The sequence below is a fragment of the Dendrobates tinctorius genome, unplaced genomic scaffold (assembly GCF_039654945.1).
Source record: "Dendrobates tinctorius isolate UK_male_01 unplaced genomic scaffold, ASM3965494v1 ptg000028l, whole genome shotgun sequence".
Classification (NCBI taxonomy): Eukaryota; Metazoa; Chordata; class Amphibia; order Anura; family Dendrobatidae; genus Dendrobates; species Dendrobates tinctorius.
In genome coordinates this window covers 7,675,914-7,703,546 of record NW_027361696.1, presented here as the reverse complement: position 1 = coordinate 7,703,546, position 27,633 = coordinate 7,675,914, and the positions used below count along the sequence as shown (strand labels likewise).

Sequence of the window (27,633 nt, the reverse complement as noted above, 5' to 3'; positions counted from 1 at the left end):
TGAAGTGGGTAAGACACCCAGGGTGTAGGTCTGCTGATCACTCACCAGTCAACAATAAGCTCTCCCAACATTCAGAGACACTAGATTACCCACATGTCTCAATAGGGAGAGGAAGTCATCTTTCACCAGACTCCCATCTACCCAAAACTCCTGTCCCATCATCTTTCTTCAGCCTCCTCATGTCCACCTCTAGACTTGTCTATTCTGCAGCCTCCAGCCCCCTTCTAGACTCGTCTACGCTGCAGCATCCTGTCCACCTCTAGACTTGTCTATTCTCCAGCCTCCTATCCATCTCTAGTCTATTCTCCCGCCCCTCTAGACTTGTCTATTTTCCAGCCTCCTGTCCACCTCTATTCCCCCACCCCACTCTAGACTCGTCTATTATCCAGCATCCTGTCAGCCTCTAAACTCATCTATTCTCCAGCATCCCTCTAGACTCGTCTATTCTCCTGCCTCCTGACCACCTCTAAACTCTCCTATTCTTCAGCCTCCCTAGACTTGCCTATTCTCCAGGCCCCTCTATACTATTCTGCATCCTCCTGACCATCTCTAGACTCGTCTATTCTCCAGCCTCCTGTCTACTTCTAGATGCCTCTATTCGCCAGCCTCCTGTCCACGACTCCCTTATTCACCTGACTTCTCTTCTCCAGACTTCTGTCCACTTCTAGACCTTTCTTATTATCAAGCCCCCCTCTAGACTTGTCCATTTTATAGCCTCCTGTCCACCTCTAGACTCCTTTATTCCTATTTTATAGTCTCCTGTCCACCTCTAGACTCTGCATCCTCCTGTTCACTTCTAGACTCCTCTATTCTCCAGCCCCCCTCTTGACTCATCTATTCACGAGCTTTCTGCTCCCCTCTAGACTCCCCTATTCTCCAGCCTCCTGTCCGACACTAGACTCCTTTATTCTCCAGCCTCCTATCCACCTCTATTCTCTAACCCCCTTTGACTCAAGCCCCCTCTAGGCCAGGGCTGTGGAGTCGGTAAGCCAAACCTGCGACTCCGACTCATCAAAACAATGAATTAACACATGTGGAATTATATAATTAAAGTGTGAAACAACTGAAAATATGTCTTATATTCTAGATTCTTCAAAGTAGCCACCTTTTGCTTTGATTACTGCTTTGCACACTCTTGGCAGAGCAATGCCTGTCCTGGGCGTCCTTTTGGGCAGCTATGAGGTGTACCTGACTGGTGCTAAAAAAAAAAAAAGGAGTGTTAGTCTGCGTGCTATCCGGCTTTCATTCTTTTTGGTACAGATATGATATGGATAGACAGATATGGATAAATGGATATATAGATAGAGCAGATTTCTAATCTGCTTTTGCTATTGAAAACATTATCTATGAGCTCAAAAACCTTTCAGGTGATGCGGTTTTTTAAAACGCTGATCTGCTTTTGCAGCTGAAAAACGTATCCTCAAAAAACGCAGGAAAAACGCTGTGTGTGAATGCAGCCTTAGATCAGGAATAGAAGTCATTTATAGGACATTTCATAACTTTCCCAAATTCCTATGAAAAAATATTCAGCATATTCTGCATTGAACTACTGTACCCAATTTATTATATATTTTAGGAGTCGGAGTCGGTCCATTTTATACCGACTCCACCAAAATGAGCACGGACTCCACAGCCCTGCTCTAGACTTGTCTATTCTCCAGCCTCCTGTCCACCTCTAGAATCCTCTATTCACTAGCCTCCTGTTCCCCTCTATTTTCCATCCTCCTGTCTGCCACTAGACTCCTTTATTCTGCAGCCCCCCTCGAGGCTTGTCTATTCTCCAGCCTCCTGTCCACTTCTAGACTTATTTATTCTCCAGCCTCCTGTCTCCTCTATTCACCAGCCTCCCACCCCCTCTATTCACCAGCCTCCTGTCCGCCACGACTCCCTAAAGGTCCCGTTACATTTAGTGATGCACCAGCAATTGCATTGCTAAATGGTCGCTAGTGAGCTGCCAAACAGGCAGATCTCACCAGCGATGCAGCAGCCCGTCGGCGGTCATTACCTGTCAGACGCAGCGATGATGTCTTCCGCCTGCGTCGCTTGTCGGCGCCAGCGAGAAGAAAATGGGCCTGGACGTTCTCGCGCAATCAGCGATATCCAGCGGGGGGCCGGGTTGCAGGTACGTGTCACATGTAGCGATATCGCTGTTGCGTCACAAAATCGGTGACGCTTTAGCGATATCGCTAGCAATCTCACTATGTGTGTGAAGGGAGCTTTATTCTCCAGACCCCCTCTAGACTTCTCTTCTCCAGCCTCCTGTCCACTTCTAGACTTGTTTATTCTCCAGCCTCCTGTCCCCTCTATTCACCAGCCTCCTGTCCGCCATGAATCCCTTATTCTCCAGACTCGTCAACTTCTAGACCCGTCTTATTATCAAGCACCCCTCTGGACTCATCTATTTTATAGCCTCCTGTCCACCTCTAGACTCCTCTATTCTCCATCCTCCTATTCACTTCTAGACTCCTCTATTCTTCAGCCACCCTCTAGATACCCATTTTGCAGCCTCAATGTCCACTTCTAGACTCGTCCATTGTCCAGCCTCCTGTCAATTTCTAGACTCCATTCTCCAGCCCCCTCTAGATGCCTCTATTTTCCAGCCTCCAGTTCACCACTAGACCGGTCTATTATCCAGCCTTCTGTCCAACTCTAAATGCCTATATTCTCTAGCCCCCTGCCCACCTCTATTCTTCAGTCCCCCTTTAGACTCCTCTATTTCACAGCCTCCTGTCCACTTCTAGACTCTATTCTCCAGCCAACCTCCTGTCCACCTCTACTAGATTTCTATTCTCCAGCCTCCTGTCCTCTTCTAGACCCGTCTATTCTGAAGTTCTCATCTAGACTCGTCATTTCCAGCATCCTGTCCACCTCTACACTACTGTTCTCCAGCCTCTTGCCCCTTTTGACTCCTCAATTCTCCAGCCCATCTCTAGACTCGTCTAATCGCCTGCCTACTGCCCGATCTTGGACTCCAGGCTCCTGTCCACTTCTAGACTCCTCTATTCTCCAGCCCCCTTCTAGGCTCCTTTATTCTCAAGACTATTCTCCAGCCTACTGTCCTCCTCAGTCCCATCTATTCTCCAGCCTCCTCTGTTCCCACTCCCCATAGAGAACACATGTACAAAAGGCTGAAATGAGCGTTCATGTGTACAAGGAAATCTTCAGGAACATTTCTACTTGCTGCCTCTCGTCGTACGTTGATCTTAGACTCATGACACAGAATATAAGGAGTCGTCTATAAAGAAGAAGCAGCCACCAGCATAAAACATTAATATATTTTAATGAAAAATCTTCCATCATCAGTTTCTATCCAAAGACACTCAAAACTAACCGATTTTTTTGTCCTTAATTTGACCTATGACGGCGCCGGGCGAGAATTGAAATCCTTTCTGCATTTTCATACATTTTTTTTTCTCTCCTTTTATTTTCATGTTTAAACAACCAGGCGAACGTCCTTCTTGTATATCCCACAAGCTGCGATTCCATGTAGCTATTCAGAGTATATACATTACACAAGTGGGGCAGAGCCAAACACAATCCCTCCACCCCCTGCGCCAATTTACCCTACACCGGGGAACATGTCTACAGATGAGAACACAAGTGGGAAATTCTCACAGCTCCCCCATTACTCCTCTTCCTCTCAGACTCTGCCCTCCAGAGTCTTCAGCTCTGCTTTATCATTGCCCTTTTCTGACTAATCCTATGTTGAAAGTGCAACGGAGGCTGCATCACTTTCAGGGTTTTATCCCAATTACTAATGAGACATTCTGCAATTATGAAAGAAACACTGAGGCAGGCAATGTGGATGTAGCACTAATACTGCCGGGACCCATCTCTAGTGTCCTCCCGGTCAGTGCAGCAACTCCATTTACAGGGAGTGTGTTCTAGCAAATAGAAGGTCTGCGCGCAACAAAGCGCTAAATCAGCCCTGGATGACGAGAGTATGAATCACCCGTTCTCCGATTATCATTTCTACAGCAGGAGCCACTACGACAGACCCCTTTTATGGCAGATAAAAGATGCTGTCAGAGCTGGTCATCAGCTCCCCATAACCAGTGGACTAGAACTTTCTGCATCCCTTACAGCCATGCTCTTGAAGGAGATGCTGGGAGTTATAGTTTCATAAGTTCTGGAAAGCTGAAGTTTGCTGCTGTAAGCCGCTCCCAGATGCCATAGAGCTGAGACGACATATACGGCACCTAAAACTGGGTGCAGATGAGACGACAGCCCCCTCAAGAACTGATTGTGCAGACACCTCACTTCAGGGGCCACAGCTGCTCCTCACACTTTAGAAGTGGGTGGGGTCTTGATATTTGGCTCCACCCACTCAGACATTGGGAAACATCAAAAGCGAACAGCTACGGGCTCAAAATTCAGATCAGAAAGGAAAAAAAGGACAAATAAACAACCGTGACCTTCACATTGAATACAAGAACTGTAGAAATAATTGTAACATTTCCAAAACGGCACTTGTTTTCCAAAAATGGGCACAAAAATAGATATTGTCGCCACCAAGAACAATGGGGTACTATAAAAAATGTTAAAAGCCAGATACAAGTATATAAAATGTGTCAATTCTCTTTAAACATTGTATATATTTCAAACAAAAAGAAAGCAACCCTCAAAATACACATGCAAGGAGTAAGATACGTACGGGGAGGGACCCTGCGCCCGGATGTGTGCATCTCATCCGCAGGGGATGGTTCAGAGCGCAGCCCACCCTGTACCCCAGGACCGGACATGGAGGATTGCTCTGGGCGGATGGGGTGCAAGGACTCATAACATACAGCCCCTGACAGCAGCGCAGAGGAACCAGGAGACAGGTCGTACCACTGATGAGCGGGGGCTGACAGGTCTGGTAAAACTGGTAATTTACCCCCCACTATCCAGAGACATAGTGACCCTGCACAGAAGACATGGCACCAGCTGCATGGCCCGGTCACATCCTCAGTAACCAGATGTGTAACATCCCCAGCTTCCATTATATTAAGTCACCATAATTGAACATGAAACAGTCAGACCGTGTGGTGGTTACAAGCAGCGGATATTGCCCGCTCCATCCCCGGAGGATACAGAATACTGGGCCGAACTGTTATAATGGGAGCCTCAATACAGGGTCATTGCTGGACTTCAAGGTGCAGGGGGGGGGTTGTTTGTTGGACCTCAGGGTACGGGAGTCATTACTGGACCTCAGGGTGCCGGGGGGAGGAGGGAGTCATTGCTGGACCTCATGGTATGGGGGTCACTGCTGGACTTCGGGATGAGGAGGGTCATTGCTGGATGTCTGGGTGCAGCCGGGTGTCATTGTTGGACACCATGATCACTACTGGCCTTTGGGATGGGGTCACTGCTGGACCTCGAATTTGGGGGGTTGACTGCTGGAACTCGGGGTGGGGGGGGGGGGGGGTGACTGCTGGACCTCAGCAACAACTTATCTCCAGGGTCAATATAAAACTTCCGGATTATGGAGACTTGATGTCACACTGAGTATTGTGCAATTCTTCATATTGTGCTGTTTAGTTTGGCATTTAGTTTTTTTTTTTAAAGTAAAAGGAACGAGCAAAGCCGCCACACTTAACTATCACACTAGGTCAAACTCTCCCGACCTACAAATCGTCACTCATCGCTTTTCCATTGTTTCCTGAAGTCTGTGGTGTCCTAAACAGCCCTGAAGTACTTGAGGCATTTTATCTCAAATGGTTTAGAGACTGCTGGGAGTTGTAGTGCATGCAGTTAGCCCTATACCTGCAAGGTAGCAGTGGTAGAGCACTCGCCGACAGACTGGTGCTTGCTAAGAATCATCCATCTGTACAGTGATTGGTAATCCTAGTACCGTCTACAGAGCGATTGTGCTCGCTCCCCTGTGCAAAAGGTTTACAGGAGGTAACACAGCTGCAGTCAAGCATCACACGTAGCAGGGACACCTGTTTTTTCACCAATAAACACAATTTTAAGTGAATGAAAAAAAATATGTAAAAATCTGGCAAGCACCCTTCACCTCCATCAACAATATCTGCTGACCGCTCGTCTCCTTCACCTTTTTCTCGATCACTTGTATGCAGTTTATGGAGGATCTTGGCAGGAGGTTGCTCCAGACATATTGGAAACCTGACCCCAGATCACCTGTCTATGAGGCTTGTGCGGATCCTTCTGTCTCTTCATGTGATCCCAGACAGGTGGGATGATGCGAGATCAGGACTCCATCACTTCCAGGGCGGTCACCAAATACTGATGGGAGTTACCTTTCTCTTTTCTTCATTCATTAGTTTTTTTTGTATATGTAATGTAGAGTGTGTTAGTATCCTCACCTTCTCGGGAATCCAGCGCTGTTCTGCTTCCCCATCGTAGTAACGTCAACGCTCTCTGGATAAGATCACATTCACACGGTCAGTATTTTACATCAGTATCTGTGGCCAAATCCAAGAGTGGGATAGTCAGAGGAAAAGTACTAGAAACACGTCACCACTTCTGTATTATTACTCACTCCAGGTTCTGATGTAAAATAATGACCATGTGAATGGGGCCCAATGCTGCACTCTGTGTAATCCAGAAGTCTCTTTTACAATGTAAGTCTATGGAGCGTCAGAGCGAGGTTGACAACAAAACTCCGTAGACTTACATGGCAAAAGATGACTGGCTCATGCAGAGCATCAGAAAAGGAGCGGCAGGCGAGGATATTCACACACAATATAATACACATATGTACAGATTTAGTGAAAACGTAATCTCCATGAGAGGCTTCATTAACTGATAAAAATTAACATGCAAGTTGTCACAGCTTCTTACTTTACAGCATTTTATCCCACCTTCTTAAAGGGAACCTGTCACCTCTTTTTGCCGCTGTAAGATGTATAAAATGAGAACAATGGGGATAGGGGAAAATATGTGTAAGTGGGTTAAGAGCTGGCTCAGGGATAGGACACAAAGGGTGGTTATTAATGGAGCACACTCGGACTGGGTCACGGTTAGCAGTGGGGTACCACAGGGGTCACTATTGGGCCCGCTTCTTTTTAACATATTTATTAATGACCTTGTAGGGGGCATAGAGAGTAGAATTTCAAAATTTACAGATGACACTAAACTCTGCAGGGTAATCAATACAGAGGAGGACAATTTTATATTACAGGAGGATTTATGTAAACTAGATGCTTGGGCAGATAAATGGCAAATGAGCTTTAATGGGGATAAATGTAAGGTCATGCACTTGGGTAGAACAAACAAGATGTATAATTATGTGCTTAATTGTAAAACACTGGGCAAAACTGTCACTGAAAAAGACCTGGGTGAATGGGTGGACGACAAACTCACATTTAGTGGCCAGTGTCAGGATGCTGCTGCAAAGGCAAATAAAATAATGGGGTGCATTAAAAGAGGCATAGATGCTCATGAGGAGAACATAATTTTACCTCTATACAAGTCACTAGTGCGACCACACTTAGAATACTGCATACAGTTCTGGTCTCCGGTGTATAAGACATAGCTGAACTGGAGCGGGTGCAGAGAAGAGCGACCAAGGTTATTAGAGAACTGGGGGGGTCTGCAATACCAAGACAGGTTATTACACCTGGGGTTATTTAGTTTGGAGAATCGAAGGCTTAGGGGTGAACTAATTATTACAATGTATAAATATATGAGGGGACAATACCAAGACCTTTCTAATGATCTTTTTACTCTAAGACCTGTGACGGGGACTAGGGGGCATCCTCTACGTCTGGAGGAAAGAAGGTTTAAGCTTACTCACAGACGCGGATTCTTTACTGTAAGAGCAGTGAGACTATGGAACTCTCTGCCATATGATGTTGTAATGAGTGCTTCCCTACTAAAATTTAAGAGGGGACTGGATGCCTTTCTTGAAAAGTATAATATTACAGGGTATATACACTAGTTTCCTTAATATTGGGTTGATCCAGGGAGCTAGTCTGATTGCCGTATGTGGAGTCGGGAAGGAATTTTTTCCCCAATGTGAAGCTTACTGTTTGCCACATGTGGTTTTTTTGCCTTCCTCTGGATCAACATGTTAGGGCAAGTTAGGATAGGATATGGGTTGAACTAGATGGACTTAAAGTCTTCTTTCAACCCTAATAACTATGTTACTATGTAAGATGCAGCCACTGCCTTTCAGGGCTTATCTACAGCATTCTATAATGCTGTACTTCAGGGCAGAGAAGTATGCCTGCGCATGAGCGCGAAACGAAGCAAGCAGGAGGACGACCCGAGTGAGTATATTAAAAGTTATTTTTCTTATCATTCAGGTCGGGTTGGGGGCTTATCTACAGCATTATAGAATGCTGTAGATAAGCCCTGAAAGGCAGTGGCCGCATCTTATAGCAGCAAAAAGAGGTGACAGGTTCCCTTTAAGGTTTCTGCACAGTACTGTATACATATATACAGCCAATTGTTTAAGAGAACAAACTCCTTTTTGTGCTTGTGGTCTCCACCTTGTCCCATGACTTCTGTGTCATGGTGATCTATAACAATGATGGGCAGAGAAGTTTCATATTTTTATTCAAGCCCCTAAATATTACCACGTGTATCAAAAGTATGGGTGAGGGCTTCAATACAAGTACCAGCAGACTGCTGCAATGGACTTTCAGGAAACTCAGGAACTTTTGCGACATTTCGTGTTTTTTTTTGTCACGTTTCATTTTTTTTACTGACATTTTTCAGTAATGGCATCATTTATCAGCGTCAATGATAATAGATCTGAACAACCACCACTCCGCCCACCCCACGCAGCAGTCATCGACCTTGTAGTGTATTCAAAGCTCGTAACCGCATCTTCTCTACAGAAATCTAAAAACTAATAGTAAAAGCAAAAGGCACAGCTCCAGCTCACCAGGGTCACACCCAGACATGTGCCCAGGGCCAGTCTGCACAAACCGCACACGTTGTTTATTAGCACCAGGAGGTGCCGGATCACAGGGTGCTCTCCTCTGCTAAATCCGCCCACCCATCAACTTGACAGTTCACAAACACCTTGGCCCTGACAGAAATAGATGTAGCAGCGTCCATAGTGCTCAGACAATCCCTGTGCCTGCTATCCTGGCCAGAGTACAGTACATGCTTTGGCGCTGCTGGTCACATTCGGGGGCGCTCCCACAGCTGGGCAGATCTGCTCATTGGCCCAGCTCACCACCCTTGCTCCGTCATACTTTGAGGATATGGGTCAGGTCCCTGTGCAGAATTACCGTCAGCCTTCACGTGCCCTGGTCTTTCGCTATTACACACTGGATCATTTCTGCGGTGGGTTCCCGGAGCAGAGACTGCTCATCTTTCTGGCCGCTGCCACCAGCCAATGACAACGCCGGCTGTTCCCACGAACCCCGCGGGTCTCAAACGCCCCCAAGAACAGAAACATGGGATCTCCACTCTGCTAAAGCTTAAAATAAAAGAAATAATAATAAACCCCTATAAAGTAGTAAAGGTACAAGTTCTGGTATAATAAAAAGTTAGTAAATAAAGAGGAAACCGGCGACATCGTTACCTATAGCAACAGCAGCCGAACTATCAAATATGAAGCAATCGGAGCGTCGCGCGGTGCCGGTCTTCCATACCTTGTGCTTGACGACTTTAGCTGGACCGTAGGATTGGCCGGTCAGGCTAAACGTCTGTACAGCGCTCCACAGGGCGGGAGACGACCTGTACAATTCACGTTGCTGGTGAACACATTTGGTCAGAAAAGTTCTAAAATGAACACACGGGATAAGCTTGGGACAATGGAGATAAATGTCTGTACCAGTGCAGCGACATCCCACCGAGACGACACGGATCACTCCTCACATCAAAAAGGATCAAAACACTCCAATCAGAGATCACAAGGACATGAAAACTTCAAGCTTCCTATGAAGAGAAAGGTCTGGAGAGAATCCCTACTGCACCACGCTCGCCTGTCTGTACCTTTAAGGATCAGACGATCACAGCGGCAGGGAAGGAGTCACTGCAACGCCGCTCCATGGCGACATGTGAGGTCGTGTCTGGCGAGGTGCAGGGCATTACCCAGGAAAAGCAGAGGCTCCTCCCACTAAAGGGCAAGCAGTGGTTTCCAGGTGTCTGCCGGAAGTGGATGCTGCTGCCTCCCCATATTGTCCGGAGGGGATCATATACTTTCATCAAAAAAGAAATGTAAAGAGAAACTAGAACTGACCAAACACAGGCATTTCCCAAAAAAGAAGAAAAAAAAAGGTTAAAAATGAAGAAACATCTGAAGTCCGGGCGCAGGTATCAGCTACTCCACAGCAATGGAAGCCACCTCTGCTTTGGGGGTGTCATCTCGGCTGGTTTCTTGCAGGGGGGAGGCCTTTGCAGGCTCAGTCAGTTCCTCCTCGTCGCCCTCCTTCTCTGCGAGGCCGCTCAGGGAGCCCAGCGGGAATGTGCTCTCGCAGTTCTGGGTGGAGGAGACCTGGGAGATGACAGGCATTTGGACAGAGGAGTTGCTTTCAAAGCCGTGTTCTACCAGCTCGTACTGCCCAAGAGCCTCTTCCTGCTCCTGACTCAGGTAATCCGGGACTAGGAAATCGCTGTGGAGAAGAAAACAACACCACACTCTTACCATGACAGCACACCAACCGAAGCGCGGACCCAACCCACCCAGAAGCATGGTGGAGGAAAGACCACTATCCGCAGCATCCTCCCACCCTGAATCGGCCTGTTCACATCACGTTTCAGGTTTATGATTAGACCTGACGCGTCCACATGGGGCCGGCGTCGGGAGGGTCTCCTGGCGAGAAACACAATATGAACAGCGTCTTATAAAAAGGGAGCAGAGATACAGTGTACAGACATAGGCTCTGCTGGTCACCCGCTCCCTGACGTCCGGGGCATGAAAATACAAAAGCTATCGGATCTGCCATCACCTTGTCTGCAAACGTGGTATCGGGGGGGGGGGGGGGGGGTGACGGCTGGCCTGCATTTCATTATTATAGGGGTGTAGATGTAGAAAATAACTGCAGTACTCGCCCTTCTGAGGTCCACTGACCTGCCCCAGAGCCAAGGAAGGAGGGAGGGAAGGAAAGAAGGAAGGAGGGAGGGAGCACCGACTTGGAGGTGGGGAGGAGAGAAGAACCGACTCATTTAGAGGAAGCTCCGACCCGGAAGAGGGGGGGTGCCGACCCGGAGGAGGGGGGAATTATTGAGCAACAACCCTGTGAAAGGTGTGTGTGTGTGTGTGGGGGGTAAGGTTGGCGCGCCGACCTGGAAGAGGAGGATGGAGAGCCGACTCGGTGAACGAGTAGGGTGAGGGTGCAGACTCCGGGGGAGCCGACCAAGGGAGGGAGAGTATAGCAGAGTTTGATATTTTCTATGTCGGCACCTCAGTAATGAATGGTGTCCATCTGTTGGTCACCCCTGATGTCCGGATTTCTCAGTTTCTGCTCCACTGATGGAATATAAAATGAGAAATACAAGGGCTGATGTGAACTCGGGAGGCAGATGGGAGGAGAAGGGACGGGTGTATGGTTCGGGATTACTGGAAAAGGAAAAAACATCAAGCCAGCAAGAAAAGCTGAGGAGTTCAAGACAGTCCAAACCCAGAGGCTGCACTACTGAGGCACAGTACACCGTCATTGAGGTAATCTCCACCATGATGGGGTGAGAGCAGTCCAACAGAAGGTGGATAGGACACTACCGTCACTCTCAGTAGTGCAGCCTCAGGCTTTGTGCCTAGAACTAGGGTTGATCGAATAACTTTGGATAAGTGCTTATCTGAATAGCTATAGCGCTTTCCGAATAGCTGCATTGGTGACCCGGATACCTGGAGCGCTTCCGATAGTCAGCTGTCCGGAGCCGCAGCTGCATGTGTCATAGCTGTGTGACAGTCACAACACAAGCAAGGATGGCCTGTTTGCTGTGTGTCACACAGCCGTGACACATGCAGCTGCGGCCCCGGACAGCTGATTATCGGGAGCGCTCCAGGTATCAGGGTCACTGATGCAGCTATACGGAAAGCGTTATAGCTATTCAGATAAGCACTTATCCAAAGCTATTCGATCATCCCTACCTAGAACATCTCGATATCCGTGGCCCGCAGCCTGGAGAAGGCTCGGACATGGCTGATCTTCTTGCTTTCCTGTCTCTATGATTACACAATGGAGTAAAAGGCTTTGCAGACTCATCCCCCCCCCGTTATATGAAGTTTGCGGCAATTCGGGGACCAGTGCTCCCACTTGGTGCAGACTCTCGGGGATACACAGGACATTACGCTCTGTCACACTTTTTACTCCATCAACATTCTGATGCTGAACTAGGTTGAGGAAACGCGTATTCAGACAATGTGGATTTCTGTGCTGCAATCAGCACAGACTTCTGTACCTACCCGTCCGTCCTCTGGCCATCCCATGCATTGCGGGCTGCATACAGGAGGGTGCATTATGGCTCCTGGCAGTTGCGTGGAGCTGTACTGCACCCTCCATGGGCTCCCATTGGGCACTGCTTCTGCGGCCCCCTGCACACCACTATATACCCCTTTGTATCAGATGTCAGTGCTGCTTTGCGCCCAGGCGGCTGCTGTGTGGAGGAACATTGGGTTACATCGGCTGGCGTCTTGCTGTGCACCTCACCTGCTCTGGAAGTAGTTTGCTAGCTCTGACGCTTCGTGGTTCAGGCTCCTCAGGTGCACGATTAAATTTCCAGAGTTGGTAAACATGGCGCCGCATGTTTTGCACTCGTATATCCGAGGCTTGCGGATAATGTGCCGGGAAACCCGCATGTGGTGTTTGTATTCCCCGAAGGAAGTGAATGTGGCACTACAAATCTGGCACCGGAAACAGCGTTTACCTTCGTGTTTCAGCCGATGCATCTTTAAGGAGTAAGCCCGAGTGAATTTTTTCCCACAGCGATCACACTGAAATGGTTTAATTCCTAGGAAAAAAGAAGGGAGCGATCAAATACGTGAATAGTTTGCACCAAAGACATCTACTGCTCTCTGTTGGCTGCCATTCAAAATGGCACTGTCCTTCCAATACTTCCCATTCACAAGGTACAGAAGGAGGAAAAGGGCCCACGTCATGCAGAGTACGTGCGAAGCACAAGGATGGAGAAGCCTATAACCGCAGACAATCTCACTATGCGGAGCGTTGTCTCACTATACATGGATGTGTCTCCAGGTTACACACCACTTGTCCATCCTCGCTGTGCAGGTGGAGCCGAGGCAGGTGATACATTGACAGGCAGAAACAATGAAGGCAGTGACGGTCGCACAGCGCCATTTTCGAAGACTAACCAGAATGAATAAGCATGTGCTGCTTCAGGTTCTGGATCCGGGTGAAGCGGACTCCGCAGGTCGGGCACTGGAAAGGTCTGTCAGGGCCGTTGGGACTCGGCCGCTCCGTGCTGCTCGTGGATGGAGTCAGGTACAGCTGGTATGGATACTGGACATTCTCCAATCTATGAAGACAAGAGGACAAAGTGATGGTGCCATTCACTGACGGGTCTGTACCGCTCATATAGCTGATGACAGAGGAGGGTCTGTGATGTGCTCGGGGGCATCATGTAATCTCATTACAAGGAACATATATAAAAGTAGAAGTCGCAGAAATCAGAGGATCGTGTACGAACTGTCTCACACTCACCTATCATCGTCATCTGCATGGACATTGCTGCTGGCCGTCCCCTGGAGCGTGGGTAGACCTTCCCCAACACCCTCATCAATGGAGCCTGAAGGACAGAGGGCACAAAGCGCGGGTCATCATTGGAGACGTAATACAGGAGGGAAAACACAACAGGGTCAACATACAATGCGGGTTGCTCCGGCCATCACAGTAGGGGCACACATACACAGCGGGTCCTCCTGCTATTACAACAGGGGCACACATACACAGCGGGGTCCTGCCGCTCTTACAGGAGGGGCACACATACACAGCAGGGGGGAGGGGCAAACATCCACAGCGGGGTTCTGACGCTCTTACGGGGGGGGGGGGGGGGGAGGGCACACATACAGCGGGGTCCTACCGTCATCACAGAAGGGGCACAGATACACAGCGGGGTCCTGCCGCTCTTACAGGCGGGTCAACATACGCAGCAGGGTGCTCCCGCCATCACAGGAGAGGCACACATACACAGCGAGGTCCTGTCGCTCTTACAGGAGGGGCACACATACACAGCACGGTCCTGACGTCATCATAATAGGGGCACACATACACAGTACGGTCCTGGCGCCATCACAGGAGGTGCACACATACACAGCCCGGTCCTGCCGCCATAACAGGAGGGGCACACATACACAGCACGGTCTTGGCACCATCACAAGAGGGGCATACATACACAGCGGGGTACTGCCACCATCAAAGGAGCGGCACACATACACAGCAGGGTCCTGCCGCCATCACAGGAGGGGCACACATACACGGCACGGTCCTGGCGCCATCACAAGAGGGGTACACATACACAGCACGGTACTGGTGCCATCACAGAAGGGGTATACATACACAGTATTGTCCTGGTGCCATCACAAGAGGGGCACACATAAACAGCACGGTCCTGGCGCCATCACAAGAAGGGCACACATACACAGCACGGTCCTGGCGACATCACAGGAGGGACATACATACACAGCACGGTTCTGGTGCCATCACAGGAGGGACACACACAATGCATGGTCCTAATGCCATCACAGATGGGGCATACATACACAGCACGGTCCTGGTGCCATCACAAGAGGGGCACACATACAGACAGCACGATACTGGTGCCATCACAGGAGCAAATCAGCTACTGGACAAGAGCCATTCCAGCTAAGGTTAATCTAACCATAGAAGACAGTGTGATAACATTCCATGATTGTGGTGGTACAGGACTCTAACTGATCAGCCTTACAAGTTTCTTCATTCACTAAGAACTAGAGAAGGACCACCTTTGTTTGGGGTCCTGTACCGTCATGTGACCATCCATACTGAGTCGTGTGTGTATGCGACATGGGAGCCTCACACCGTGAGATCACAGCTATGGCCAACACAGGATGTGTATGCAGCTCCTCGGCCTCAGAGACCACAGGGGAATCACAACCCCCAGACCCAGCGGAGCCGCAGTAATGGATGAGTCACTGGTGGTTATTTTGAGGTCACACAGTGTGGTATAAAGATGGCTGAGAACCAGAGAGAATAATGGCATCCACCCACGGCAACGGCAGACCCCCATAACATTGCACACCCTGTAGTCTGGCATTACCGGGATTGGATTATCACTACCATCATTATGACCATCATATACAGAAGCCCCTGAATCACTCTGTGCTACAGTACTAGAATGAGGGGAGGCCTTATACGAGGTGATGTGGTGTGTAATCTTGCCGGGCCAGTATTTGCATGTGATTTGTGTGGGGGCTTTGTGTGCTGTGCGGGGGGGAGAGACGGCCGGAGAGTAGCTCCTGACTACAGGAAGGAATCATGGAGATGAATCTCTAGAAGCCGATACGCCATACAAGACCCCCGCTGATCACGTGCTGTACAGGACCCGCCGCTCTATAACAGGAGGACCTCCAGCCAGAGTCTCCACTGCGCCTCGACAACACGCAGCTTTACCTGCTCCTTACAGACACCACACTCAGGGGCATCTGTAACCAAGAATCCTCATCATGACAGTCCACCAAGACAAGGATATTCTGTAACCACAGTGATTTCCACTATAAGACAATCCTCATCACGGCAACCATCATTGACCAAAGGGAGCACCACGTACTACACACTGCCCCCTGTGGCAACATGCGAGCACCACACCTTCTTTATACAGGTCCTGTGCCAGTCCCAGACACAATATATATCACTGCCGTGAACTGTACCACGTGATGGCACACGCCACGGAACGTCTAGTGGCTCAATGGCAAGTACTGGGATCTAACTAAAAAGTCAGAGATGATGGGAGTAACGATCTGCTGTGTGATAGATGACACTGTGAGCTCCTTGGGTTGGGGATGATGGGGGTAGTGATCCGCTGTGTGATAGATTACATTGTGAGCTCTTGTGGGCATTACTACCGGCTGGCACAGCTGGTGGTTCTCACCTATGGAAGACGACTGTGGGCTGATCAGCAGATCCTCCTGCACCTGCTCACTGCCCGGTACTGTCTGCTGGTCGCTCATGGAGCTCTGGGAGGCACTGACCGGCTGGGACACTTCCTCGTGCACCTCCTCATCACTGAGCCGCTCCACCTTCACTCGCACGTCATCCTCCATCACCAGTGGGGAGCTGACCTTTGTACTTTCACAGGGCACATAATCCGTCACCCTTCTAGCAATTTCCGAGGGTCCGGGCAGTTCTAATGTTCTGGACTCTATCTGCTTCATCTTATCTGGCTGCATTCTCCGGTCAATGCCGAAGGGGAAAGTCCACGGGAAGGCGTGAGAAGAGTCCACGGGCTGACCCCTGGCCTCGGTGTAGGAAGGTGTGGGGTTCAGAACTTGTGGGGAGCTGGTCTGTGTGCTGCACTTCAGGGGGCTTTCGGGGGACATCACAATGTAGCTTTTCCGTTTACGTCTGGACTCGCGACAGATGGGGATGGTCCTCTCCACTACACTGCACTCGGAGGACACCGGGGACAAGCTGCCGTCCCGGAAATTGCTGCTGGTGTTTTCCTGCCCGGTGTCCAGCACCTTCTCTTGCTGAGTGTTCCACAATATGCTGGACTTCATGAACTCTGAGCAGGTGCTGGCCACGCTGAACATCTGCATGTAGCTGGCGGCTGCCAGAACGTCTATGATGTTCTCCGTGTTGATGGAGAGGGTGGCGGTGTAGGCATACTCCAGTAGCGGGATGAATCCGGTCACCGTCACGTGGTGTATATCCAGGACGCACTGAGCGCTCTCCTCTGCCTGACCCACCAGTTTACTGCGGAAGAACTCGCTGCATGCCGCCAGCACCACCTTATGTGCCCGGAAGATCTTGTCCTGCACCCGGATGGTGATGTCACAGAAATGGCCATCATTACGCAACATGTTCAGCTTCCCCAGCATCTCCTGACTGTGTGCTGGCGAGCTGTGAGTGAATGTCTTCACCCCCATCCTCAGGTTTCTGGAGAGATGGTGCTTTCTCCTCTTCAGAAACAAGTGCAGTAACTCCGAATCTGGAAGACAAAAACAAGATCTGAGAGTGCAGCTCTGGAAAATAATGCATAACTAATGTATGTACAATGACTGCACCAGCAGGATAGTGAGAGCAGCTCTGGGTTATAATACAGGATGTAACACAGGATCAGTAATGTAATGTACAGTGGGTACTGAATGTAATCAGACCCCTTAAAATTTTTCACTATTTCATTGCATCCATTTGGTAAATTCAAAAAAGTTCATTTTTTTCTCATTAATGTACACTCTGCACCCCATCTTGACTGAAAAAAACAAAATTAGACATTTTTGCAAATGTTGTGTTCTTAGGGTCATTGTCCTGTTGGAAGGTGAACCTTCGGCCAAGTCTGGGGTCCAGACCACTCTGGAAGAGGTTTTCATCCAGGATATCTCTGTACTTGGCTGAATTCATGTTTCCTTCAATGGCAACCAGTCATCCTGTCCCTGCAGCTGAAAAACACCCCCATAGCATGATGCTGTCCCCACCTTGTTTCACTGTTGGGATTGTATTGGTCAGGTGATGAGCATTGCCTGGTTTTCTCCACACATATCACTTAGAATTATCACCAAAAAGTTCTAACTTCGTCTCATCAGACCAGAGAATCTTATTTCTCATAGTCTGGGAGACCTTCATGTGTTTTTTTAGTAATCTCTATGCGGGCTTTCATATGTCTTGCACTGAGGAGAGGCTTCTGTCGAGCCACTCTGCCATAAAGGCCCGACTGGTGGAGGGCTGCAGTGAAAGTTCTCTTTGTGGAACTTTCTCCCATCTCCCTACTGCATCTGTGGAGCTCAGCCACAGTGATCTTGGGGTGGTTCTTTACCTCTCTCACCAAAGCTCTTCTCCAACAATTGCTCAGTTTGGCTGGACGGCCAGGGTCTAGGAAGACATCTGGTGGTCCCAAACTCCTTCCATTTAAGGATTATGGAGGCCACTGTGCTCTTAGGAACCTTGAGTACTGCAGAAATTCTTTTGTAACCTTGGCCAGATCTGTGCCTTGCCACAATCCTGTCTCTGAGCTCCTTGGCCAGTTCCTTTGACCCCATGATTCTCATTTGGTCTGACATGCAACATGAGCTGTGAGGTCTTATACAGACAGGTGTGAGCCATCTCAAGGAGAATCACAAAGAAATGGACAGCATGTGACTTAAATATGAGTGTCTGAGCAAAGAGTCTGATTACTTAGACCATGTGATTTTTTTTCCAGTCAAGATGGGGTGCAGAGTGTACAGTAATGAGAAAAAAAATGAACTTTTTTGAATTTACCAAATGGCTGCAATGAAACAAAGAGAGAAAAATTGATAGGGGTCTGAATACTTTCCGTGCCCACTGTATGTGCACAGTGAATGCAACAGGAGAATAGTGAGTGCAGCTCTGGAGTATAATACAGGATGTAACTCAGGATCAGTAATGTAATGTATGTACACAGTGACTGCACCAGCAGAATAGTGAGTGCAGCTCTGGAGTATAATACAGGATGTAACTCAGGATCAGTAATGTAATGTATGTACACAGTGACTGCACCAGAATAGTGAGTGCAGCTCTGGAGTATAATACAGGATGTAACTGAGGATCAGTAATGTAATGTATGTACACAGTGACTGCACCAGCAGAATAGTGAGTGCAGCTCTGGAGTATAATACAGGATGTAACTCAGGATCAGTAATGTATGTACAGGACGATATATTTAGATGATATTCCTAATTTAGCTTTTCCTTTGTCACGCCTCTACTTGTGAACATGTGATATTATACAGGGGTTTTGGCTGCTACCGCCCCTTTAATGCTCTTGAGTTGGGGAATTTGTACGTGTGCCTGTGTGAGCTGTTTAGATTACAATAGAACAGGGCTGTGATTATGTGTCAGCAAGGGGTTAGTGCCGCCTTGCTGGACATATTATGCTAAATTTAAATGAAAATCACGAAAGGGACGCAATTGCCAAGAGAGAAAATCGTAGTGGTGACCCAAGAGCCAAGAATTACGCCCAAAGCCCGGGGTGTCACTCTGCTCCTCGCGCTGGGAGATGTCCTGTGTAGTGGTGTTTACTGTGCGCCGTTAGTGAATGTCAGCCACGGCCTTTTACAGTGGAGCCAATGTGGTATCAGAGCAGGTAGGAACAGCACAGGCAGATATCTATGGGAGTTCATACCATTGAGGTTAGTTACCTACAACGTATCCAGAATCACTGTCTAGACACGATACAATGTTGCAAACCATCAGCTGTGAGAATAACCAGAACTCCCAAGCCCCCAGCTCAATACTTTAAAAAATTCTCTGGCCCCAGTACCAAACACAGGACAGCCCCCATCCCTTACAGGGAGAAGTCTGGCAGGCTGCAGCTCTGTGTAGAGTCAGCTTTATGAGGGGTTTGATCTTTGCAGCAAGGGAGGAGGTGAAGTCACAGCAGCCGTCATCCTGGTCCATATGTAGCACAGGTGCAGGCGGCCGGCAGCCAACGAGAGGGGGGGACAGGGCCAGAAACTCACATTCCACTGCACTGTGTCCTGAAGAAAAATGGCTGCTACCTGCGAGTGACCTTGACAAAATGGTGTAAAATGTCTCATCACCACGAATATCAGCAAAGCAAAAATGTACCATGAAGGGACCAGGAGGGAACCTCAGGGGGCGCACACACGGCTGTCACAGGTAAACGAAGACGTTCTGACCGATTCCAATAAGCACTACGTCTCAAGGACTCATCAATATCTCCGCTTGCTGTCAGGACCTAGTTACATCACGTTTAGTGTAAGGCGGTGAGGTGGGGAGTGGAAGGGGGCCACACGATATATTGGTGGATGTGAGGTGCACCACACGCTATATAGAGGGGGGCCTTAGGAAGGCGCATGGCATAGGGCGAAGGGAAGCGCCTTGTACAAAAGACAAAGGGAAGAGGTAGCAAGACGCGCAGCACGGTACACAGAGGGAAGAGGCACCGCACAGTACCTGAGGGATGAGGCAGCAGGACGCACCACACGGTACACAGAGGGAAGAGGCAGCAAGACGCACCGCACGGTACACAGAGGGAAGAGGCAGCAAGACGCACTGCATGGTACACAGAGGGAAGAGGCAGCAAGACGCACTGCATGGTACACAGAGGGAAGAGGCAGCAAGACGCACTGCATGGTACACAGAGGGAAGAGGCAGCAAGAAGCACCGCACGGTACACAGAGGGAAGAGGCAGCAAGAAGCACCACACGGTACACAGAGGGGCTGTAATGATCACGTGCGACTGGACACACCGCCTCCAGCAGGGCGAATTTATATGACACGCGTGACCCTGGATACACCGCCTCCAGCAGGGCGAATTTAAATAGTAACACGTGCAGCCGGATACACCGCCTCCAGTAGGCGAATTTCAGAATAAAGGGGAAAACCAGGGAAACAATTACAATGGTGGCCCTGCGATAGGGAACGGGGACGTGGAGACCTCCTGCACTCCCGAGTCAGTGTGTCTACACTCCTAACGATCCCTAGGCTGGTTCTGCATCGGGCGCCGATTAGGATACCTAATATCCCTAGCTCGCCCTGCACCTAGCCCTTTCTAGTGAAGTGGACGGTGCAGACACTAATCCCACCACTGCACTGACACACACATAAGGGAAAGTGACAAACTGGGACACCACTTAGCTTAGCTCTGTTGCTAATGCTCCCAGCAACAGAGTCCAACACCTGAGTGCATCTTCCTCCGACCGTGTCCAACACCTGAGTGCAGCTTCACAGCAACAGCGTCCAGCACCCGAGTGCCGCCTTGGAGCAACAGAGTCCAGCACCTGAGTGCAGCTGTCCAGCAACAGAGTCCAGCACCTGAGTGCAACTGTCCAGCAACAGAGTCCAGCAACAGAGTCCAGCACCTGAGTGCAACTGTCCAGCAACAGAGTCCAGCACCTGAGTGCAACTGTCCAGCAACAGAGTCCAGCACCTGAGTGCAACTGTCCAGCAACAGAGTCCAGCACCTGAGTGCAACTGTCCAGCAACAGAGTCCAGCACCTGAGTGCAACTGTCCAGCAACAGAGTCCAGCACCTGAGTGCAACTGTCCAGCAACAGAGTCCAGCACCTGAGTGCAACTGTCTAGCAACAGAGTCCAGCACCTGAGTGCGTGCAACTGTCCAGCAACAGAGTCCAGCAACTGAGTGCAGCTCTACACCATAGCTGTCACTCCACCAAGCTTTGCAAGAACTCTTCACTGACACCATAGCTGCCACTCCTCCAAGCTATGCAAGAACTCCTCACTGACACCATAGCTGCCACTCCAGGACTCTGACTGAGCTGCCCTGGACTCTCCTCCAGCTCCTTCCTTCACCAAGGATGGTTGGAAAAGACCAATAATATCACCAACAGTGAGTGAGCACAACTGACACACCTTCATTGAGCAATCACACCTGTTAGTGATTCCCGTGCTACAACACTAACCACCACCGGGGGCAAACTAGAACTGAAAACACCAGTGCAATGACCATAACGGCCACCGAGGGGCAAACACCAACTTTAAGCACACCGCTTAAGGAAAATAAAGGTTACTTTGCACATTTATCTGTCAGATCCAACCTGGATCATGACAGGGGCCCCTAGGGAAGGCAAGAAGTACGGTATACAGAGGGGCCCTTAGGACAGGCAAGGCTGAAGTTATACATGGGGGCCCATAGGGCAGACCAGGCATATGGTATACAGAGGGGCCCATAAGGCAGGCCAAGCATTCAGGAATACAGAGGGGCCCTTAGCGCAGGCCAGGCGTACGGTACACAATGGGCAAGTACATGGAGGATCTAAGGGGTAAGGTTTCTCCTTGTGGAGAATGACATGCCTGGCATGCCAGAATAAAGACGCTTATAAACCATTTAATGTTCCTCTTGGAAATTAAATATGCAAATTGTCTCTTCAGAGAGGAGGAGGACTGGACCTCTAGTGCCACCTATTGGAAGTAGCAATACTAAAAGTCAATATCGACCCTTCACGAGCCTTGTCATTTAACTTAGGATAAAAGCCAAATTCTGGTTTAGCTTCCCTTAGCAATGTAAGAATGACTAAAAACTGTGAGGCGCCAGGTCCACGTGCCAGGACCCCCCGTGGGAGGCGCGCCAGGCTCTGGTACAAGGAGGGTCGTTTACATCATGAATGTCATAAAGGGACAATAAACCTATGGATCAAGCTTTTCGCTCCATTATCAGCCTTGTTTGGAGGGCATACAAGGAGCAGACCCCTGCTTTACTGCAGGACTGGCAGCTGATACTTCTCTTACCCTCCTGGGCGCACAGGCTGCAGCACGCCCGCCTGCAGGGCACCATTCATTTCCACCAGCAGACAGAGGACTGGTATGAGGATTTTCAAGTGCTGCTCCGGAGCCCACCTTGTCTGTCCTAGATTGGTTACTATGGTGACTAAATCCTACAGAGGCCTGTGCCATCCATAACAAGCAGCAGGTGAAGCTATAGATGACGGGGAGGGTATCTGGGCATCACTGGCATTTAGCGAGGTTTTGGCTGCCCCTCACCACCAGGCAGTGACCTGTATGCATGTGGCTCTCTATAATACAACAGTGCGGGGGCGAAGACCCCGACTGCACCACACGAAATACAGTATTGTCAGCAGGGCATCACAATCCAGCATTTATTACACAGAAATAAGCGGCCTCAGAGGAGATGGCAGCCCCTTATCTTCCTCCGCCACAGATATACCAGCTGTGAGAGTGGGCAGGATGATCTCGTATGGTTAACAGGGTCTCCTATGTTTCCATTCTGCAGATAACTTTACCCATCAGATATTTAGGACACCTCTGGATGGATCTGCTTCAAAATCCACGTAAATAAAAAAAAAAACTGTGTGAACATCCCCTCAGGATTAATCACCCCTGAGCAGAATCCCACATAAGAGCACAATAATCCACGGCTCCATTACGGGCATCATGTGCTGGGGTAGGAGACACCAAATCCTGGGACCGGCTACAGAAGTGCGACTGTGGGGACATCACAATAGCTGTCTAAAAACTGACCAAGCCACCATCCCAATAAGGAGGCTACAGCAGCAGTGACTGGTCTTACAGATGACACAGGAGCACTGGAGACTAGGCAAAAGGAGGAGGCCGCCACCGGCTATACTGCCTTGACCGGGGAAAAAGGAGGAGGCCGCCACCGGCTACACTGCCTGGCCCGGGCAAAAGGAGGAGGCCGCCACCGGATACACTGCCTGGCCCGGGCAAAAGGAGGAGGCCGCCACCGGATACACTGCCTGGCCTGGACAAAAGGAGGCCGCCAGCTATACTGCCTGGCCCGGGCAAAAGGAGGCCGCCGCCGGCTACACTGCCTGGCCCGGACAAAAGGAGGCCACCGCCGGCTACACTGCCTGGCCCGGACAAAAGGAGGCCGCCGCCGGCTACACTGCCTGGCCCGGACAAAAGGAGGCCGCCGCCGGCTACACTGCCTGGCCCGGGCAAAGGGAGGAGGCTGCCACCGGATACACTGCCTGGCCCGGGCAAAAGGAGGAGGCTGCCACCGGATACACTGCCTGGCCCGGGCAAAAGGAGGAGGCCGCCACCGGATACACTGCCTGGCCTGGACAAAAGGAGGCCGCCAGCTATACTGCCTGGCCCGGGCAAAAGGAGGCCGCCGCCGGCTACACTGTCTGGCCCGGACAAAAGGAGGCCACCGCCGGCTACACTGCCTGGCCCGGACAAAAGGAGGCCGCCGCCGGCTACACTGCCTGGCCCGGACAAAAGGAGGCCGCCGCCGGCTACACTGCCTGGCCCGGACAAAAGGAGGCCGCCGCCGGCTACACTGCCTGGCCCGGGCAAAGGGAGGAGGCTGCCACCGGATACACTGCCTGGCCTGGGCAAAAGGAGGAGGCTGCCACCGGATACACTGCCTGGCCCGGGCAAAAGGAGGAGGCTGCCACCAGCTACACTGCCTGGCCCGAACAAAAGGAGGCCACCGCCAGCTACACTGTCTGGCCCGGACAAAAGGAGGCTGCCGCCGGCTACACTGCCTGGCCCGGGCAAAAGAAGGCCGCCGCCGGCTACACTGCCTTGCCCGGACAAAAGGAGGAGGCCGCCACCAGCTACACTTCCTGGCCCGGGCAAAAGGAGGAGGCCGCTGGCTACACGGCCTGGCCAGAACAAAGAAGAGGCCACCATTGGCTACACTACCTGGCCAGAACAGAGAGAAGAGGCAACCACTGGCTACACTAACCGGCCAGGGCAGAGAGAGGAGGCCAGTACCAGGTACAATACCTGGCCAGGGAAAAAGGAGAAAGTGACCACCGGCTACACTACCAAGCCAGGGCAAAAGGAGAAGGTGGACAACCGCTACACTATATGGCCAGGGCAAAAGGATGCCGCCACAAGCTACACTACCTGGCCAGGGCAAAAGGAAAAGGCTGCGATGGCTACACTACCTGGCCAGGGTGAGGGTATGTTTCCACTTTCAATTTATGCTGCGGATTGGACGCCGAGTACAGCCACAGCGTCCAATCCGCAGTGTCCAGATGTTACAGCATAGTAGAGGGCTGCACACACACCTGACCGGGGGGGTATGCTACACACACACCTGACCGGGGGGGGGGGGGGGGGCGCTACACACACACACCTGGCCGGGGGGGTATGCTACACACACACCTGGCCGGGGGGGGGGTATGCTACACACACACCTGGCCGGGGGGGGGGGGGGCGCTACACACACACACACCTGGCCGGGGGGGTATGCTACACACACACCTGGCCGGGGGGGGGGGGTATGCTACACACACAAGCGCCCCTGACAGAGGGGGAGGGGGCTACACACAAGACGCTGTGAATTGTACACTCGGTCCAGTAGTTCACACACCGCTCCGTGGCCGCCGGTACTCTAGAAGCAGTCGGTGTTGCAGGGATAGCTGCCCCGGGCGGAGGTTACACCGGGCAGTCAGAGATAGAGGTTGAGCGCGGACACGCTGCCTCTTCCCTACAGACCCTCCGGGTTTCGGAAGCGGCGAGCCTCACCTGCCAGTTTAACCTCCGTGTGGCCCACCAGGCGTCCAACGCGCTCTCCTTCTCACAGGCCTCAGCCCCCCACAGCGGCCCCGGCCTACACAGACAGCGGCCTGTCCACACGTAGGTATCCCTGCCGCTACCGTCACTCCGCTTCCCAGTTCCCCCTCCGGCGGCAGATAGTGCGCGCCGTCAGCCTCAGTGGATAATACAGGCCCAGGGCTCGGAATCTTCCACTGCTCAGCGGCGGGGGGCGAAGGGGAGGACAGCGCATCAGTTTGTTTGTGTCCCACAATCCAGCGCGACAGAGCGGGAGGGGGAGTGACGCAGCGCGGGGGGCGGGGCTTGTCTGGCTCATTGGTTGCCTGGCAACAGAGCGAAGGAGCCACAGCAACAGGAGACCCTGGCGGTAGAAAGTTCCTATATGCGGGTCGGGAGACCCCGGATGTGCCGAGCGCACTGTCCTCATAGATTGCAGACTTTGGATGTGCAGCGTCCCCATAAGCTGGAGACCCTTCATGCACTGAGGGCGTCGTCCGCACAGATTGGAGATCCCCGATGTACCAAGCACATCTCCCCATACATTGGAGACCCTAAATGTGCCAAGCGCAATGTCCCCATAGATTTTGGCTATAGAAAGTTCCTATATATGGGAGACCCCAGATGTACAGAGCACACCATCCCCATAGATTAGATCCACGGATGTACCAAGCACAACATCCCCATAGATTAGAGACCATAGATGTGCCATCCCCATAGATTAGAGACCATAGATGTGCCAAGCGCACCTCCATAGATTGGAGATACCAAATGTGCTGAGTGATCTGTCCCCATATATTGGAGACCCAGGATGTACCAAGTGCACTGTCACCATAGATCGGCGACTCCAGATGTACCAAGTGTGCCATCCCCATAAATTGAAGGCCTCTGGTGTGCTGAGTGCAATGCCCTCATAGATTGCAGACCCTGTGTTAGGCATCGGGGTCATGCTGCTGCACAGCAGGAATCCAGAGCCATACATCCAGCGGTCTCCCATTCCTTTCCAACCACTCAGGGACCTGCACAGCAATCTCAGCGATCCAGGCGTTCTGCTCAGACCAGCTCTCTGGGTCTGGATGTTACTGCCACCTCTGGACCAGCAATGGTAGCGCAACCTGTTTTGCAGGAAACCACTCCTGAGGCTAAGTCCTCTCGCCGAGCTACTGGGCATGCCCACGAGACGATCTCCCAGAGGAGATGGGGGTCACATGCTCAGTTCCTTGTCCTGATCTGATTGGCCCATCTCAGAGGTCTGGAAGGTCCCGGAAGCGCATGGCTATAAAAGGCCCGCATGGCCGCTTGCCCATGCGCTAGTATAGACTATACTTGCTATGTGTGAATGGTGACGGATGTATGATTCTGGTGACTGACTCATTATGAAACCCCTTCCCTCTGATATTATGCATGTGGTTAGGGAATTAGAGTTATAGTCAGCGCCAGTCAGTGGCAAGCTATAGGCTACAGTGCATACCGCACCGCTACACTACCGTCCGAAAGTGTGAAGCCTCACGGCACTGTCGTATAGCGGCAGTAGTTACCGCCGGGCTGCAGTTAGCACTTACCGGCGTCCGCGGTAGCGACGCTGCACGCATGGTAGGTCAAGACAGACACCGACCTCTGTCTTGGGCCGTGTCCTGTGACCATATACCGTGTGTGCACGCCAGCTGAGACCTGTGAAGCTAACAGGCTCGGCATTTATGCTTTAGCGCCTCTGTGAGTTTAACAGAGTCCGCTCTGCGCACCTCGAGTGACGTTTAACCCGAGCGCAGTATACAACCATATAGTGAGTCTGCCATTACTCAGCAGCGGTTGTTACACCTACTGCACGGTGGACCCCGGGCGGCAAACGCACTTCCTATTATTTATATTTAGTGCGTTCCGCCGTCCCTAACATTATACTAGCGCCAGGGTCTGGCTAGTAATGGCGGACCTGCAGCAGCTGCAGCGGTACATTCGGCAGCTGGAGAGCAGGTTGGTGGCTATCGAGAGCTCCACCTCAGCTGCGAATGCTACGCTAGCCGCTGCTCAGGCAGTCGCAGAGGCTGTCTCACACGTGCCCACAATCACGCCTATGCCGACAATATCTCGCCTCCCGCTCCCCGACAAGTTTTCGGGTGACAGCGCCACCTATAGGGGATTTGTTAGTCAGTGCTCTATCCAGTTTGAGTTACTGGCTGCATGGTTCCCTACAGAGCGGGCTAAGGTGGGATTTATTGTTTCTCTTTTATCTGGCAGGGCATTAGAGTGGGCTACGCCATTGTGGGAGCGTGATGATCCCGTGGTTCAGGGGGCTGCTCAGTTCCTCGCGGTTCTGAAGCAGGTATTTTTGGGACCACGGATCACGCACGACACCTCTCTCCAATTATTGGCCCTAACACGGGTTTCTCTCGGTCAGCCATTATGCCGTCCGATTCCGGACATTGGCTTCCGAACTAGAATGGCCCGATAAAGCACTCATCCCTGTGTTTTGGAGAGGGTTAGCAGAGCATGTCAAAGATGCTCTAGCAACCAGAGAGGTCCCCACAAGTCTGGAGGAAGTGATTGCCATCTCCACCCGCATTGATCTCCGGTTTATGGAGCGCGGGCTGG

General features: G+C 50.9%; 1 protein-coding gene across 2 annotated transcripts; it reads right to left on the bottom strand.

The window, feature by feature from the left end:
- Positions 1 to 3,263: 3,263 nt before the first annotated feature.
- On the bottom strand, positions 3,264 to 25,319 carry ZBTB44 (zinc finger and BTB domain containing 44). Of its 2 annotated transcripts, none has more exons than XM_073570056.1 (6): positions 25,018 to 25,319; positions 15,991 to 17,049; positions 13,566 to 13,650; positions 13,217 to 13,380; positions 12,555 to 12,855; positions 3,264 to 10,517 (listed from the first exon to the last, which is right to left on the bottom strand). In XM_073570056.1, the coding sequence occupies exons 2-6, from the start codon at positions 16,985 to 16,987 to the stop codon at positions 10,226 to 10,228; spliced, it is 1,839 nt and encodes a 612-aa protein (XP_073426157.1). In that variant the 5' UTR covers positions 16,988 to 17,049; positions 25,018 to 25,319; the 3' UTR covers positions 3,264 to 10,225. The 2 variants fall into 2 exon arrangements, with proteins under 2 accessions (XP_073426157.1, XP_073426158.1); XM_073570057.1 differs by having other exon boundaries at positions 10,375 to 10,517; positions 12,772 to 12,855.
- Positions 25,320 to 27,633: the final 2,314 nt, after the last annotated feature.